Here is a 14,140-nt window from a genome sequence, read left to right as displayed (position 1 = left end):
AACCACATGAGACATTCAGTATAAATACACGGTGTAAAGCTGTCTGCAAATGTAATTTTGCTACATGATACATTACACCACTAACATCTATATTGGGGAGTACAAATGAAGCACAGCTTAATATGTGTGTCATTCTAATGAAAAGAACAAGAATCATTTTACCAGAAAATTGGTTTCATCTGGATTTGTAATAGAATAGTAGTAAGTTCATTGAACTCAAGCATGGTTCCAGAATAATATTAGTGATATTTCAATCAAAAAATTAATTCAAGGTCTTAGCAACAAAATAATTGCTGAGATTAAGGCATATATATAGCCTGCTTATCTTTCTGTCATAACTGAGGTGCCAGGTGCATGATTTCCTAAAACTGCATGTATGCTTTCAGCCTACAGAAACTTTGGAGAAATAAACTATTCATTGTATGTTATTCAATGAGATTTTTAGCCTTTCTTGCACCCCTTTTTTTATATCTCAATTTTTGTATGTAGTGTTACATTCTAATGCTATGATGTGCACTATGTGGAAGTGTTTAAGTTAATCCTTTAGGGTCCTATTCATAGAACAAGTTATTTGGGCCATTTCCCCATAAATTTCACATTCTTATGTGCCAAAAAGTCACTTATACATTTGCCAGAGTGATTCCTCTACAGTAAGAAAAAACACTGTTTTGTAAAAGATATCCCCATGTTTGATTCCATTATAAACATTTATTATATGCAGATAATGCTCACACTTGTTCAACATATTCATCTATAATTGCCCCAGTATCCACCTAACCAGTTAACTTATTCCATTCAGAAAAACTTGGCTGAACTGTGTCTGCTTTAGACTATATATTTCACCTGGAGTTACATAGTTTCTAATCTGTTCATTTATTTATTTTATATTTATAATGCTGATGCACCGTATGGCTCCCTTGGCAGGGGTGGTTTCTAGCTCAGGTATCTTGATTTTACTTAGAAGTGACCTGAAAATTGTGTAGGAAAAACATAGAAACTGAAGCTAATTTCAAAAAGAAAACAAAACAATGACTTCATCAGTTTTGGCTGGGTTTCAACAAAATGAGATTCAAAGAATAAAACTAGACAAAGGGCTAGACTTTCTTTGGTGTCATCATTTTTACTGGGAATTTTCTTGCCTTGTCTATTGTGCTTTTTTTCAGTGGAGTAATTGTTGGCAAGAGTCACAGGGTCTGATGCAACCTTCATATTTTGTACATGAACATTGCCTACAAAGATACAGATTTCCCAGGTTAGCTTTGTTTTTGAAGGCTGAGAGTGCTCACTGCCAAAACTCAAAGATACATTTCGTAAGAAGCCAGTCCTTGAATGCAGTAGTTTTTAATCATCTATCACAAAACGAATGGGAATATATATGTGTGTGTTTTTAATCTGCATGGTAGTCATGTCTGAAGCATCATTTTCAGATCTGTCTGTCTAATGTGTTCATAAGTCATGTCATAAATACACTTCATTCCACTGCAAGGTCTGGATGCGATTATTTTTGCCAACATTTCCATGTCTTAGAACTCATAGATATGTCTTCAGCTCCTTATGTAGTAGTGTATGAACCTGAGAATGGCCTGGCAATGGTTCATTGGATTGAGTGTAAAACAAAAGCTATTGCTGAAATGAAGAAATCTGAAAAAATCCTGAATTGAGTAGCAAAAATATTTAACAAATAATAAAAGATGTGGAATATTTAGAGGAAAGGGGGAATGGTGGAATGACTTGATATCTGAAATAGATTAAGAACAAAAAGACACACAAACAGGATGAGGGCTGGGGCCCATGTATCATTGTCTGGTTGTATGACCTTGCCCACTTCCTGAACATGTTTCGCCCTTGCCTACCTCTCACATCTTTCCTCCACCTTTTCCTTTCTATTTTTTAAACACCCTCTCACTTTTCTGACCCACTCTAATGGAATTAAACTGATGTTTGCAAGTCCTCTTTTTGTCTTGATTACATTCCTTTCTGTGCTTAGTCGTCTTTCTGTTTAAAATCCTTTCTTTATACAAATATTTATTGTTCCCAGGAAGACTGGGATCTGAACTTGGTTTCCATCCAAATTCTGATATAACGCAAATGATAATAATTTCAGCCCTTTGATATCCCTCTGTGATGCTCTTTTTATGCTCCTGCTTTTGAACAGAGCTCGAACATAAAGCAGGTGGAGCTGGCATGTGAATCGGGCTGCCATAATCACTTTGGGTTCTTTGAAGATGCCAAAAGAGAATAGGGAGATGAGAATTCACTTGCTCTCAAGCAGCCAGGAAGTGAGTGGAAGGAAGGAGCTGCATTGTGTTGAATCAATGAGAAACATACAGTAACCATGGATTGACATCCTGACATTGTGGTGTTTGTGTCTTGGCATTGCATCAACAGCCAGTGATAATGGATTGTAACAACAGCCTGTCAAAGCTCAGCTGAAGGCCATCACTCTGCCCCTTTAACAGATCACTCTTTAATTCTTTGTGATGAAAATGTAGCTGTGCATGGCTGAATAACTCTACTCCTATATATTGCTACTACTTTACTTGAATCTAACTTCCACTTATTATTTTTTATCCTTAACTGCTTTTCTATTTGCATTGGTGGAAGGGAACCATGTGGTATCCATATGAACTCTGAACTCCTCTCTGCTTTTTAGACTTGCTATTGTGGAAAATGAGAGGTGACAGATGAGTCAGAGCCCAGTTCTGCTCTCATTTACACCAGTGCAAACTTGGTGAATTTCTTGGGAGTGACACCATAGTAAATATGTGTGGCTTCTCGCTGTATCTGCTTGATGTTTTTAGAAGCTCTCACATGTGGGATTTTGCTGAGGTAAAACACTCAAAGAATTACAGTAACTGTAATTTCTCTGTCTTATTCCATCATTGTATAGTTCCAAAAACTATGGCTCAAACTAGCATTATCCCAGATTAAAAATAATAGATTTATTAGTATCATTCCGAGTTATTCTCACTGTAAGGTGAGTGAAAAGCGTTGCTGGAAAAGCTCAGTGAATTGTTCAGTGCTCAGCTCCAAAACCTCCACTTGTTGGTCAGAAGATAGAATACTGACTTTTAGAAGGTATTTTATATAGACTGCAACCAAGTCAGAGACCGTTCTAGGTTAGTCTTTGCTATGGTGAAAAAAAAAACCCAAACTGAGCACAGGCCACTGGACTGAAATCCAAACCTTTCTCCTGTATGTTTTAATCTCAGTCCTGTATAATACACTTACTATTTCATGAGCTTTTTTTTCAGGGAAGGTTCAGTTCACTGATAAGGCTGAAGCTGAGTTTGGGATCAGTGTTGTTAACTAATACTTACTAATAAGTTCCATGAGTTCGGCTGACACATCACAATCTTTCAGTCTTCAATCCAATGAAAACAAAACTTTGTTAAAATCAGCCTCACATCTGGCTTATATGTGCAGTTGGAATTCTTGGAAGAATATCCTTTCAGTCTGGCATATGGACTCTTTGACACTGGACATACTTTCAAATGAAGTCTGTAGTGAGGAATTGTTTGACACTCCAACTCCTTTGCCAGTACTTTACCAAAGTTATTTTCAAATCAATCAGTATTCATCTTCATTCCTGTCACCATAGTTTAATATTAACATCATTGTTTGGGTGCGATGCTTTATGTAGAAAAAATATTTTAGAACATTTTATTTCAAACAGTTCTCTTATTTGGTCTTTCAGCTGAGTAGGTGCTGTGGGGGAAAAGGTACGGAACTGTCTCATTAGAACAGGAAGTATATTATCAGTAGTTTCCAATTTGAATTGTATTTTTATTTCAACAAAGTAAGCTTTACTGCTTCCATGAGGTGAAGGTATTTTGTAATTAGACTAAAGGATTAAGCGCTGAAAATTCTGCTGTCTCCTCCTAATGCTCTTGTCCCTTTTCCAAGCAACAATGAACAATTAATTAGACAAATTTTATTTCTTTATTTATAAGTAGCATTAATACCTCTTTCATTACTCTGACATATGCACTGATGAACGAGTATAAAGCCTTCAGAATTCCTTTAGTGAGAAAAGCAATTGAAAAGAGAAATATTAAATATGAGACATCTCATTATAGTCACTTAAAATATATAGATTTCTTTAGAAGCTAATTCATGCTACAGAACCAGACTTTATCTGTACTACATAGTGTCATAAAAATTAGCATTTTGAATTATCCTCTCATATCGGTTACGTTGTTGTTACTGGAATATATGTCATATTCTGTACTTGCACTGCAAGCCATGGATTAAGCAACATAAATTGTTTTAATTTACACAATAAAACTTTGCAATGTAGCATATTTGTCATAGCAGACCAGTTCTTGAACCAAGCCTGCCCGAATAGCTTCTGTGTAATTCATCAGATAACTCCACTGCAAGTGCAAAGTATTCCTTTCTTTAAAAAAAAATGTTACTTTTGTGGTTTTTTTTCAGGACTGCCCTTCAGATGTAGGTGACTTCAGGGCCCAACAGTGCTCAGCCTACAATGATGTCAAATACCAGGGACACTTGTATGAGTGGATCCCTGTGTATAATGATCCTGCTGCACCGTGTGCCCTGAAATGTCAAGCTCTGGGGAAGAACTTGGTTGTGGAGCTTGCCCCAAAAGTGCTCGATGGTACTCGTTGCAATACTGAATCCTTGGATATGTGCATCAGTGGAATATGCCAGGTATGTTCATGGTGTCAATCGAAACATGACCTTTGTTTTGAGGCACTTTGCTCATGAGTGGGGGCTTTTGGGTTATTTTTCATCTTTATGTACCAGTTTACTTTGGACATACCTACCAGTACTGCCAAATGGATTGTAGATTACTCACCTTTTCCTGCACACAGAACTTCCTGACGGCTTTAGCCATGGATATTTTTATATATAAATAAAAGGTCAATAAAATTCATTCACTCTTCTATTTCTGCATGTAAAAATTAAATTGGTTATTGTGGCTGTAGCTTTCTAACCTTTAGTATGTCTGTCAGGGTGTGATGGAATTGCATAGCCTTCCATTTCATTTAATTCCTTCTCTGAGTCTTATGTGAACTCTGTTAAAGAGAATATTGGATGTTTTGTGGATCCAGCCCAGAATGGCAGGTATGAGTGTATTATGTGTGCCTTCTTGTATGGGGTGGGTGACTATATGTTTTAATTGAATGAATTAGTATCTTTTTACTAGTAATCTATATTTCTGGATATATTTATTATTTACTAGAACTATGTTATTGACTTTACATAGTTGGTGTAAAAGCAGAGAGCTGAAATATTTGAGGCTTGCCAACTTTGCCCATGTCTCACTGGCAAAGCAATATTGCAATCTTTTTTTATGAACAGAGCAATTCATAGAGAATGGATATGTTATTGCAATTAGTTTTCTTTCTCTGCAAGTGGTTGTTGCTCTGTTAAATGTCTGAACTGTGCACGACTCAAAAATGCAGGATATGGCCCAGTGAGAGAAATAGCTCTGTTATAGGGGAAAATTTGACACATTTGGCAGAAGACTGGTGCATGGATTATAGCAACATTAATATATGATCTGGACCTTGCTGTGGGTTTTATGTGACTTCCATGTGTACTGCAGTTCCAATACCAGTCGTGTCAACACACAGTGCATCTGCTGCCTCTGGAACAGAAGAATTCCTTACAGAGAGACTGCATTCATTGATAGTACTTTAAAGTAGGATATACCTCTATAAACACTGGAAACACTTGCAAATGATATATTTCTTTTGCAACGTTCTTAGTGATGTCTCCTCTCCTGACAGAAGCTTTCACCCAGGAGAGTGTCACGGCCTCTTCTGGGAACATCTGCAGCAGCCTTTGCTGTCTGTGCCCATCACAGCATGAGCATCATGCTGGATCTTACAGAGCTCTGGGTTTTTCAAAGGCTTGTGAGACTCTTGCTCAGAGTGCTGTGGGGTTTCCAGTGTCTCCCACAGTGACCTCAGACACCTACCATCTTTCACACGTGGCATAAAATTCACTATGCCTAGAATGGATCCAATTTTGTGAAGAACAGTTGAGAGGTATATTTTAAAGGGCTACCTTTAATGTCTCTCCTTAACATTTTGTAGTATTCATATGCATATCTGATATCAAATGCTTGGAAATTTAAATAATCCATTTTTAGACTAAACGAAGTAGTGGAGGAAGAAATTAATCATTCCACAAACAGGAACTGGAACATTTACACTGTCGATGAGAATCAATTTCTTTTCTCCTTCTGCCATTTTTATTTTTTTCATTATTTCTTCTAATTTCACAAAAATATTTTTCAATGGGAGATAAATCTTCAGAGGAAAAAACCCAAGAAACAGGTTTAGAATGTGTCCCGTGCTGTGACTTATGCAATTTAATTAATTTATCATTTAAAGTCACAAAAAGGTGTCTTAACTTTACTTTCTTTAAATCACTGGCTATTGAAAATTTCTGCTTTTTAAAGTATATATTTGATAATTTAACGTTGGATAATTTTATAGAGGTAAAAATTTGAATTCAAATTCAATGAACTGAAATAAAAGGTCATTTGAATAATCATTTTCTCTATGCAAACTCTTTTAGGGTCAGAGCAAAAGGTTTCTTCTGAAAGGGGCTGTGGGAGGCAGGGACTTGATCAGAAACCGACACAGAGTTTTGTGCTACTCCTGTTTGAGCAGGAAAAGAAAACAAATTGACATCTGATCTTTTCTGGAAAAATACGGTTATTTAGTCAACTGCTGTTAAAAGCGAGACAGCAAAGTCGTGATTCTCCACAATTGTTGCTGTAAGATCCATCTGTTGGATTCTGACATATAATTGGCACAGCCTGCAAATAACTTGGCAAGTGTTTTTACAGTTAACTCATCTAAATGAGCACATCACACTGCTGATGTGGGTATCTTCACTTTTATGCCTGGGAGCACCAAAGAGTTGGTATAAGGAGAGTGGTGCTGGTTTTACTCATTTATTGTCTCAAAGTTGACTCAACGCCCCCTCCTCCCCAGCATGATTTCACCTTCATTTCTGTTCTGGTTCTTGGTAAGGTAGGGCTGCATCACTAATTCTGCCTCTTATTCAGACTCTCACCTTGGCAGCATATGAATTTACAAGCATGGTGAGTTCCTGTTGTCCAGCTTCAGTTCTGATTCTTTGCGCTTCCCTTATCAAGCAAAATCAAACTAAATAAGCTCTGTCAAAGAAAATGGGGAGGTGACAAGGCTACTCTCTGGACAGGAGGTGTGAGGCTTTACAAGAAGTGAAATCTGAAGATGGTGGAGCAGGGAACTTGTGAATGTTAATAAGATATTTTTGAATTGCTTGAGGCTTAACTCAGTCAAACCATTTGATCATGTTTGAGTCTGCTACTGCCCTGTTTCTGTTACCAACACAAATATCTGGGGCTGTTGTGTTAAATGGGGACAGGTCAAAACTGCACTGCCAGGAGTATTTTCACACTTGACTTCTGATATTTTTTCAGGTTTCTGCACAACTCCCCAAACATTTTTTCATATAATATGTTCCTGCTGTGCCCATCTGGATGTGGGTGGAGACATTCAAAAACATCTGCATGTCAGACACATGTGTGGGCAACATTTACCCAGTTACTCCTTCTGCTTTGGGGCCCTACCTCTCCTTGGGTTTTGGTTTTAATTCATGTAGACCTGCTTTTTTCTACCAGAATGCAGAATGGAGTATTACTTGTGCCAGTACCTGAAATGGTTACAGTGATAATTTTCCTAATATGGAGTAATGTGTTTGGACAATAAATACACACATCACCCAAAAAATCTGGAGTCCTAAGGAGCAGCCTGAGTAGTTCTGTCCTAGGCTGTCACAATTAGGTCAAAGATGATGTAAATCCTGCAGTGAACTTTCCATTTAGTGTCAGCAAGTTGCTTGTGTTCCAAAAAAGGCAGACACTACTCTGTGCTTTGTAGCATATGGCATAAATCTAGCTGACATCAAAACACATCCCACATGTCAAGTGGAGTCCCATCAACTTCTGCCATGCTAGTTCTCTTCTGTCACATGTCATCATATGGCGAGTAGGTATCACTCACCACCAAAGAACTCTTACACTTGATGTAAATATCTGTCAGAGTTTTCATTGAAAACAGTTTCTGTAAGCTCTTGGAAGACTGTTGCACTTTTATAAGCTTTGCTTGTGCTTTAAACTTAAAATTACAGCAGATTACTAATTTCTTCTGAATCTCCTTTTTTTTCTGAGTTGCTTTCTCAAAGTGATTGTTTAAGGTATTTTATGTACTTTCTCTTTCAGTTCTTGGAGATAGGTTTTCTTGCCTGTAAATGTGTTAAAGGACTGCCCAAGAGGGACAGGAGATCTGGTGTGCAGGGATTTAGAAAGGAACGTTTCCTTTCCATCCAATGTTACTGGAGACATGAAACTGTGTTTCTAATGCATGTTAGTCTGAGTAGTTAATTTTTGTTAAAAAAGCACTTTTTTTTTCCAAAATGAACATTCACAGTCTTCATTTAATATTTAAAGAGCAGAAAAAAATGTCTGTGTTACCTTTTTGTCCTTTTTAGCCTTTAAACCTTGAATAAGTGACTCACAGGAAGAATTGATTTTGAGGTAGCTCTGTGGCAAGCCAGCCTTTATACCAAACCTGGCATTCTTTCTTGGGTACCACTAATTAGCAAATGCACAGTGTAAAGTACGTTTTGGAGCATAGAGGAATCTCTACATAGACACCTATACTCGGTCTACATGTTACTGCACCAGAGCTGGGAGGCTGGACCCTGTCCAGAAAGACTGTGGGAGTTACTCATGTAGATCCAACAAAACTTTCTGGCTCTCAGAACTACGTATGAAAATCTTCATGTGACCGCATACACGTGACATAGGTCATAAAACTGGGGACAGCGGGGAGCTCCAGCTGCAGTTCAGCTGGGAGATGTTGGTGGCTCTCCAGAATTCCCACTGGAGGATGGGGCTGAGCTAAGCATGGGTTACCACATCCTATGTGACCTGGCAGTGTCACCCCCCGTAGCCTCAGTAGGTTGATTTCCTTGCCCGATGGAATCTCTTGGCACTGTCCAAGCCGGCAGATCATGGAGCTGCCCTTCAAAGGCTGCACCTGCCCCCCTTTTAATGTCACTGTCCACCTTGATGTAGTGGTTCCCTTGCAATGGCAACTCAGAGGTGTGGTTTTAGTGCTGGTAATAGAGGGATACTCTCAGACACTGCAATGATCCTTGGAATCACTTGTTTGTACTTTGCGCTGCCCAGTGCTGGTAGAAGCCGATGTTTCTTTTCAGGTCTTGTCTTATTCTCTCTCCTACTGTTTCTTATGAAGAAGTATTCCCTACAGAGTTTCTTACTGTGTAAGTTTATCCTTTCTTGTCAGATGAGTAATGACTTTTTTCTGATCTCCAGTTTCTTATCTATATTTCTCTTTTCATGAGTGATTCTCTCTGCCAAGTTTTGTTTTGTTTAAGCAAGCTTTGTACAAACGTGACTTTACTTCCCAGACTAGCAAGGTCCTAAATCATGTGCGCAGTGATAGGAGAAAAACTCATGATCTGGGTGTCATCTTGAACTAGAGCCTTAGCAACCTTCAAATCCCCCAGTACTAACTTCACCAAGCAAGGCAGACTTGTCTGGACCCAGCCAGAAAAGGAGCAAAGTAATCTGATTCCATATATTGATTGCTTTGTCAAAAGCATTCTCACAAACAAGAAGTCCAGTGGGAGTGTGTCCTATCCTCTGACTGCGTGTATGTGTGTTTTTTAAAATGGAGACCATGTGGGAAAGGGTACTTGCTCCTACCGGGTGGTCCCATAATCTCTTAGCTCCTCTAGCATGTGACAGATCCTGTAGTAAGAGTTAAAGGTTTTGGAAATGCTGTTTTATTTGATGGAAGTGGATTTACAGAGCTGTGGAACACTCTTTAGCCTTTTGCCTTCAGATATAAAATGTTAGCAGAAATATGTGGAAAGTCTTTTTAGGAGCCCTTTAGTATGCAGTGAATTTTATGCACTATATTTTTTTTATTTTCTGGTTTAGTTTTTCTTTTATTGCTTTACATTCTTTTCCTCTCTGTGGATGGCTCAGGAATTTGAACATCATAGAGTGTTTCCTCATGCCCATCATTCTGACTTACTTTATGCCTCTGTTCTGAGGTTTGCATTTTGACACACTTTGTCTTTACTTCCTGATTTCTTATCTGTGAGCAATGAAAATACTCACACAGAGGAAGTTTTCTTACTCCCACCGCTGCTACTGCTCATTCATCTTGGCAACTGGGATTGTGGCTTCGATTGCTGTGAAGGGGTGGGCTGGGATGCTCGCTGTTGGTCCTGAGCACATACACAACATCCCTGAAGGGGCTTTATTCTGTTTATTAACACATGCTGAAGCCTGTGTCAGCTTGTCTGGGCCAATTCTGTCCTGTGCTGGTTTGATTCCAGAGATGTGAGAACTCTCTACCACAATCAGGCCTTTGTTAGCTCAGACATAACTGAAGAGTTATGAGACAGGACCATGTGAGGACAAAATCATGACTCAGAGCAAGATAAATCTTCAGTGAGGGTAAACCAGAGTTTGAAAGCAGTGCTTGAAAGCTAAGATTCACACAACTTTTAAAAGTAAATAAAAAAAAAAAAAAGGAAAGAAAGAAGTTACTTGCCTAATGGGAGGGATGCTCTGGGATCTCTCCCTCTGCTTGTCAGAATCAATTACTTGTGGATGATGAGCATGGGAAAGAGACAGTGGGAGTTTTTTCTTTATATTCTCTCTGGGGACACATTTATTTTGTGTAGAAAGAAAGTGCAAGCTGAAGTTATCACAAAGCAAAGGATGTGACAGAGATTCCAAAATAACGAATAGAAGGGCTTCAAATGGCAACAAGGTTTTACAGCAGGGCAAAGATACATGGAAAACACTAATTGCAGGATTTTCACATGACAGGGTTTTTACTCCTGGTTTTATTACCATCAATTCCCAAAGCCACATTTAAATTAAATTAATTGTTTGTTGTGCAGGTACAGACATTCCTGATATCTGCCTGTGCTGTGATTCTGTGCTAAGACAGAGCGGGCAAAAATGCAGCAAATAGCTGACATTGATGGAGTGATATCTGTGCTGTGATAGCACATGCAACTGTGCAGTAAAATGTAGCCGTAATTTCTCTCAGTTTTGGATTTTGCAGTGTGTCTGTGTTTTTGGAAATAGAAATCCCTTTTCTCTGAGCAAGACCCTGAGGATTTTAATTTTCCCTGTTGAGTGATTCTAATAAACTGCAATAGAGATTTATCTTTTTGAGCATGGAAGGGTTTTTTACTATTTTCTTCTTTTACCAGTAAATGTTGAAATAAAACATGTGTCCTTTCCTAGTCAAGTCACAAGACTTGGAGAAGATATTTCTGCCAGAAGTAATTCTGAGGTTATCTTGTATTTTGTGCAATGCTGATAACCTTTAAAAGTATGTAGATGTTTTTGTTCCATTTTAATCTTAGTTCTCATCTCTTGCAAGGCTGAAATATATAATTTTGTTATTAAAGCCCAAATACTGCCATCCTGGTGGCAAAGCAGTCAGAGCACTTCATTGGATCTGTGTTTGGTGTAACAGTCTACTTTCATTCTATGTTTTGCACATCTTGACAAATTTTAAAGGCAGTGGAAACCCACTTGCACATAGGCCACAAAACCTTTGCCACCCTTCAGCAGACCAGTGGTCCAGCCAACACAGGATTCCCTTACTGAGGTATTGCTCTAACAGATCTGTTGCCAATTTCAAGATTGAAACCACTGGACAACATATACTGGGATAATTACAGACTGCTCAGCCCTTGAGGGAAAGGATCTCCTGTATAACAGCTCTATCAGATTCTTGTGAAGAAGTATAATTATCATCTCCATTTGTGCATTCTGCAGTGCAGTTCCTTGCTCAGCAGAAATACAGTATTTCTTCGACATTTTAAGCACATTGGGCACTTCCCCATAAATGATTTGCTGGGTTTTCTGCTTCAGCTAAATTTCAGTAAATGCCATCTGTATGTTTGTGTTAAAATCCCACTAGCAGGTTATTCCATGAGTGCACGTGACTGTGCATCCTTGGAAATAGCCAGGCCAATGGAAACACACAAATGTAAATACACCCAGAGTAGCCTTCAAGTGGGTTTTCCTGAGCACTGGAGGGGTTTGCTCAGCAACTCTAGAAAGATGGTAATTGTGTCATATCGAGATGTTGTTGAATTTATTTTCTGTTTTCATTTTATTAAACAAATATTAATAAAGGCCATCACTCCCTGATGAGCTGCCAGTCCCTCAAGTAAACACAGAATACTGCAAAACATAGTTTAACTTATCATTTTAATGAAATCGCTGATAAATGAGAGTCTATATCAATAACAAATTTATTAGTCAAAGTAGGAAATTATTTAATATTTAACATACACAGTGCTGAATATTTAAATGGTGTGTCTGCTAAAGAGCTTAGTCTAAGACATGGTAGGTAGAGAAATAATGGCACTAGTGCAACTTCAGTTTTAATGTTTCATAGAATTTATGTATCTGTCACAAATAAAAATAGCAGTGATTTATTCTTTCGTGGCCACTTCTGTTAAGAGAACTCAGCATGTTTGTTTTTTCTGGCTGTACCTGAGTCTTTGGCTCCAGAGGACCATAGAAAGGGGAAGCCTATTTCTAAGGAAAAATATTGTATATAATTATCTATCTTGCTGTAAACAATTTCATGCTTTTGACAGTAATAATGACACTTAACACTTGGATGGTGATAGTTATGCACAGATCTCTGGGTTTGCTCATGTTTCAGACAAGAATTTTTATTTTGTAAGGGGCAGGTATATCTTTGCTTCTTTATTTGAAGTATATCATCTTGAGTTGTTAGCATCCCAGAAACGTTTTTTGTAATTGAAATATAACATTTTTATAATTCACAACTCACTTCTGTGGAACGAATTCCACAAAAAAATGGTACTGTGCCTGTTTTGGGAGTGCCTGCAGCTGGAAGTGAGTGGTCAGTGGAGGTAATAGCACAGTTCAGGAGGGCTAAAGCAATGGTCTCACAAGCAAAAGCTGAAATTTTAAAACCTGATCCTCCATCAGGCTCTGCATTGGCAGTTCTGGTCCCTGTTTTTACTTATGTTTAGTAAGAGAAGTCTGAAGGGAGGGCTGGGGTTTTCCATGCTTTTCACTATGGTGCTTTTTTGCCATATTCAAATCACAGTTAAAGTTCTGTCTCCTTTAGCCCTGTCCATTTTCTCATCATAGTTAATTATAAACATCTTAAGAAAGGAAGATTCTTGAATTTAACAGATTATACTTGGACCTTCACAAATTGAAATTCACATGCTACATTAACTTCTTTGTTTAATTCTAATTCCTCAGCTGGAACCCTACTAAGTGAATATGACCTCAAGAAACAGCTGTGGGAGCTTCTGAGTGATTTTTTGGATTCATATTTGCAAAACTATTTGTGATGTTCCGTAGTCACTTCTACCATATCAGCAGCAATTTCATTCTTGTCTTTCATCTATATTACTGTATTTTATACCCTGACCTTTTGCTCTTCCTTTGCCTTTCTGAACCTACATGAACTATTCAAAGCATGCTAGAAAGCATTTAACACCCTTCAGTATTGTCTTTCACAATAGCACTGCCATGATAACATTTAGAAGTTTGTTGAAGCAGACAAGCATTTTGTTCACTGCTTAACCAGATGCTTTCTATTCAAGCTGCTTGTGAGAAAACAGTATTCTTTTTTGTCATATTTCTTTTTTTTTTTTTCTCCTTTATAAGAGCATAGGCAAATAACATGTTCAGGCTTGTCTAAAAATAATAATGGATCAGACACTTGTTTCTGAAAATAATCTTGCCATATCCAAATTCACAGATACCCATCATGGACAGCTTTTTAAATGCACATAGTGCTCATTTCCTCAATGCTCTTTATATCTTAAGTTTCTACTTATTATTTATTTTGTTACATATTGTCCAGTATTCTCCCTGCTGTCTGAGGAGCTCACTTACAACCTAGTCATTACAATACCTGTATAATTTTTTGGAATTATGGTATTTAGAATTACAGATTTCTTAAATTCACGGGGTCCCAATCCTTGTTGGGACTTGTTTCATTTATTCAGCCTATGTTAAGATCACCTAATATAATTTCTGACTATGCCC

The 14,140-nt window shown here is 37.9% G+C and overlaps 1 protein-coding gene across 9 annotated transcripts in view; it reads left to right on the top strand.

Annotated features, from left to right (window-relative positions):
• ADAMTSL3 (ADAMTS like 3) overlaps positions 1 to 14,140 on the top strand; it is a 180,465-nt gene that overhangs the window by 89,509 nt on the left and 76,816 nt on the right. For 8 of the 9 annotated variants that reach the window (XM_017805094.1, XM_017805098.1, XM_017805099.1 and 5 more), the window contains exon 6: positions 4,438 to 4,674. In XM_017805094.1, coding sequence (XP_017660583.1) covers positions 4,438 to 4,674 — 237 coding nt within the window. Of the gene's footprint in view, positions 1 to 4,437; positions 4,675 to 14,140 lie in introns of those variants that run through there. The other variant, XM_017805103.1, reaches the window with a different exon arrangement.

Source organism: Lepidothrix coronata, unplaced genomic scaffold, assembly GCF_001604755.1.
Source record: "Lepidothrix coronata isolate B3197 unplaced genomic scaffold, Lepidothrix_coronata-1.0 Scaffold11, whole genome shotgun sequence".
Taxonomy (NCBI): domain Eukaryota; kingdom Metazoa; phylum Chordata; class Aves; order Passeriformes; family Pipridae; genus Lepidothrix; species Lepidothrix coronata.
This window is presented reverse-complemented; position numbering and strand designations above follow the sequence as displayed.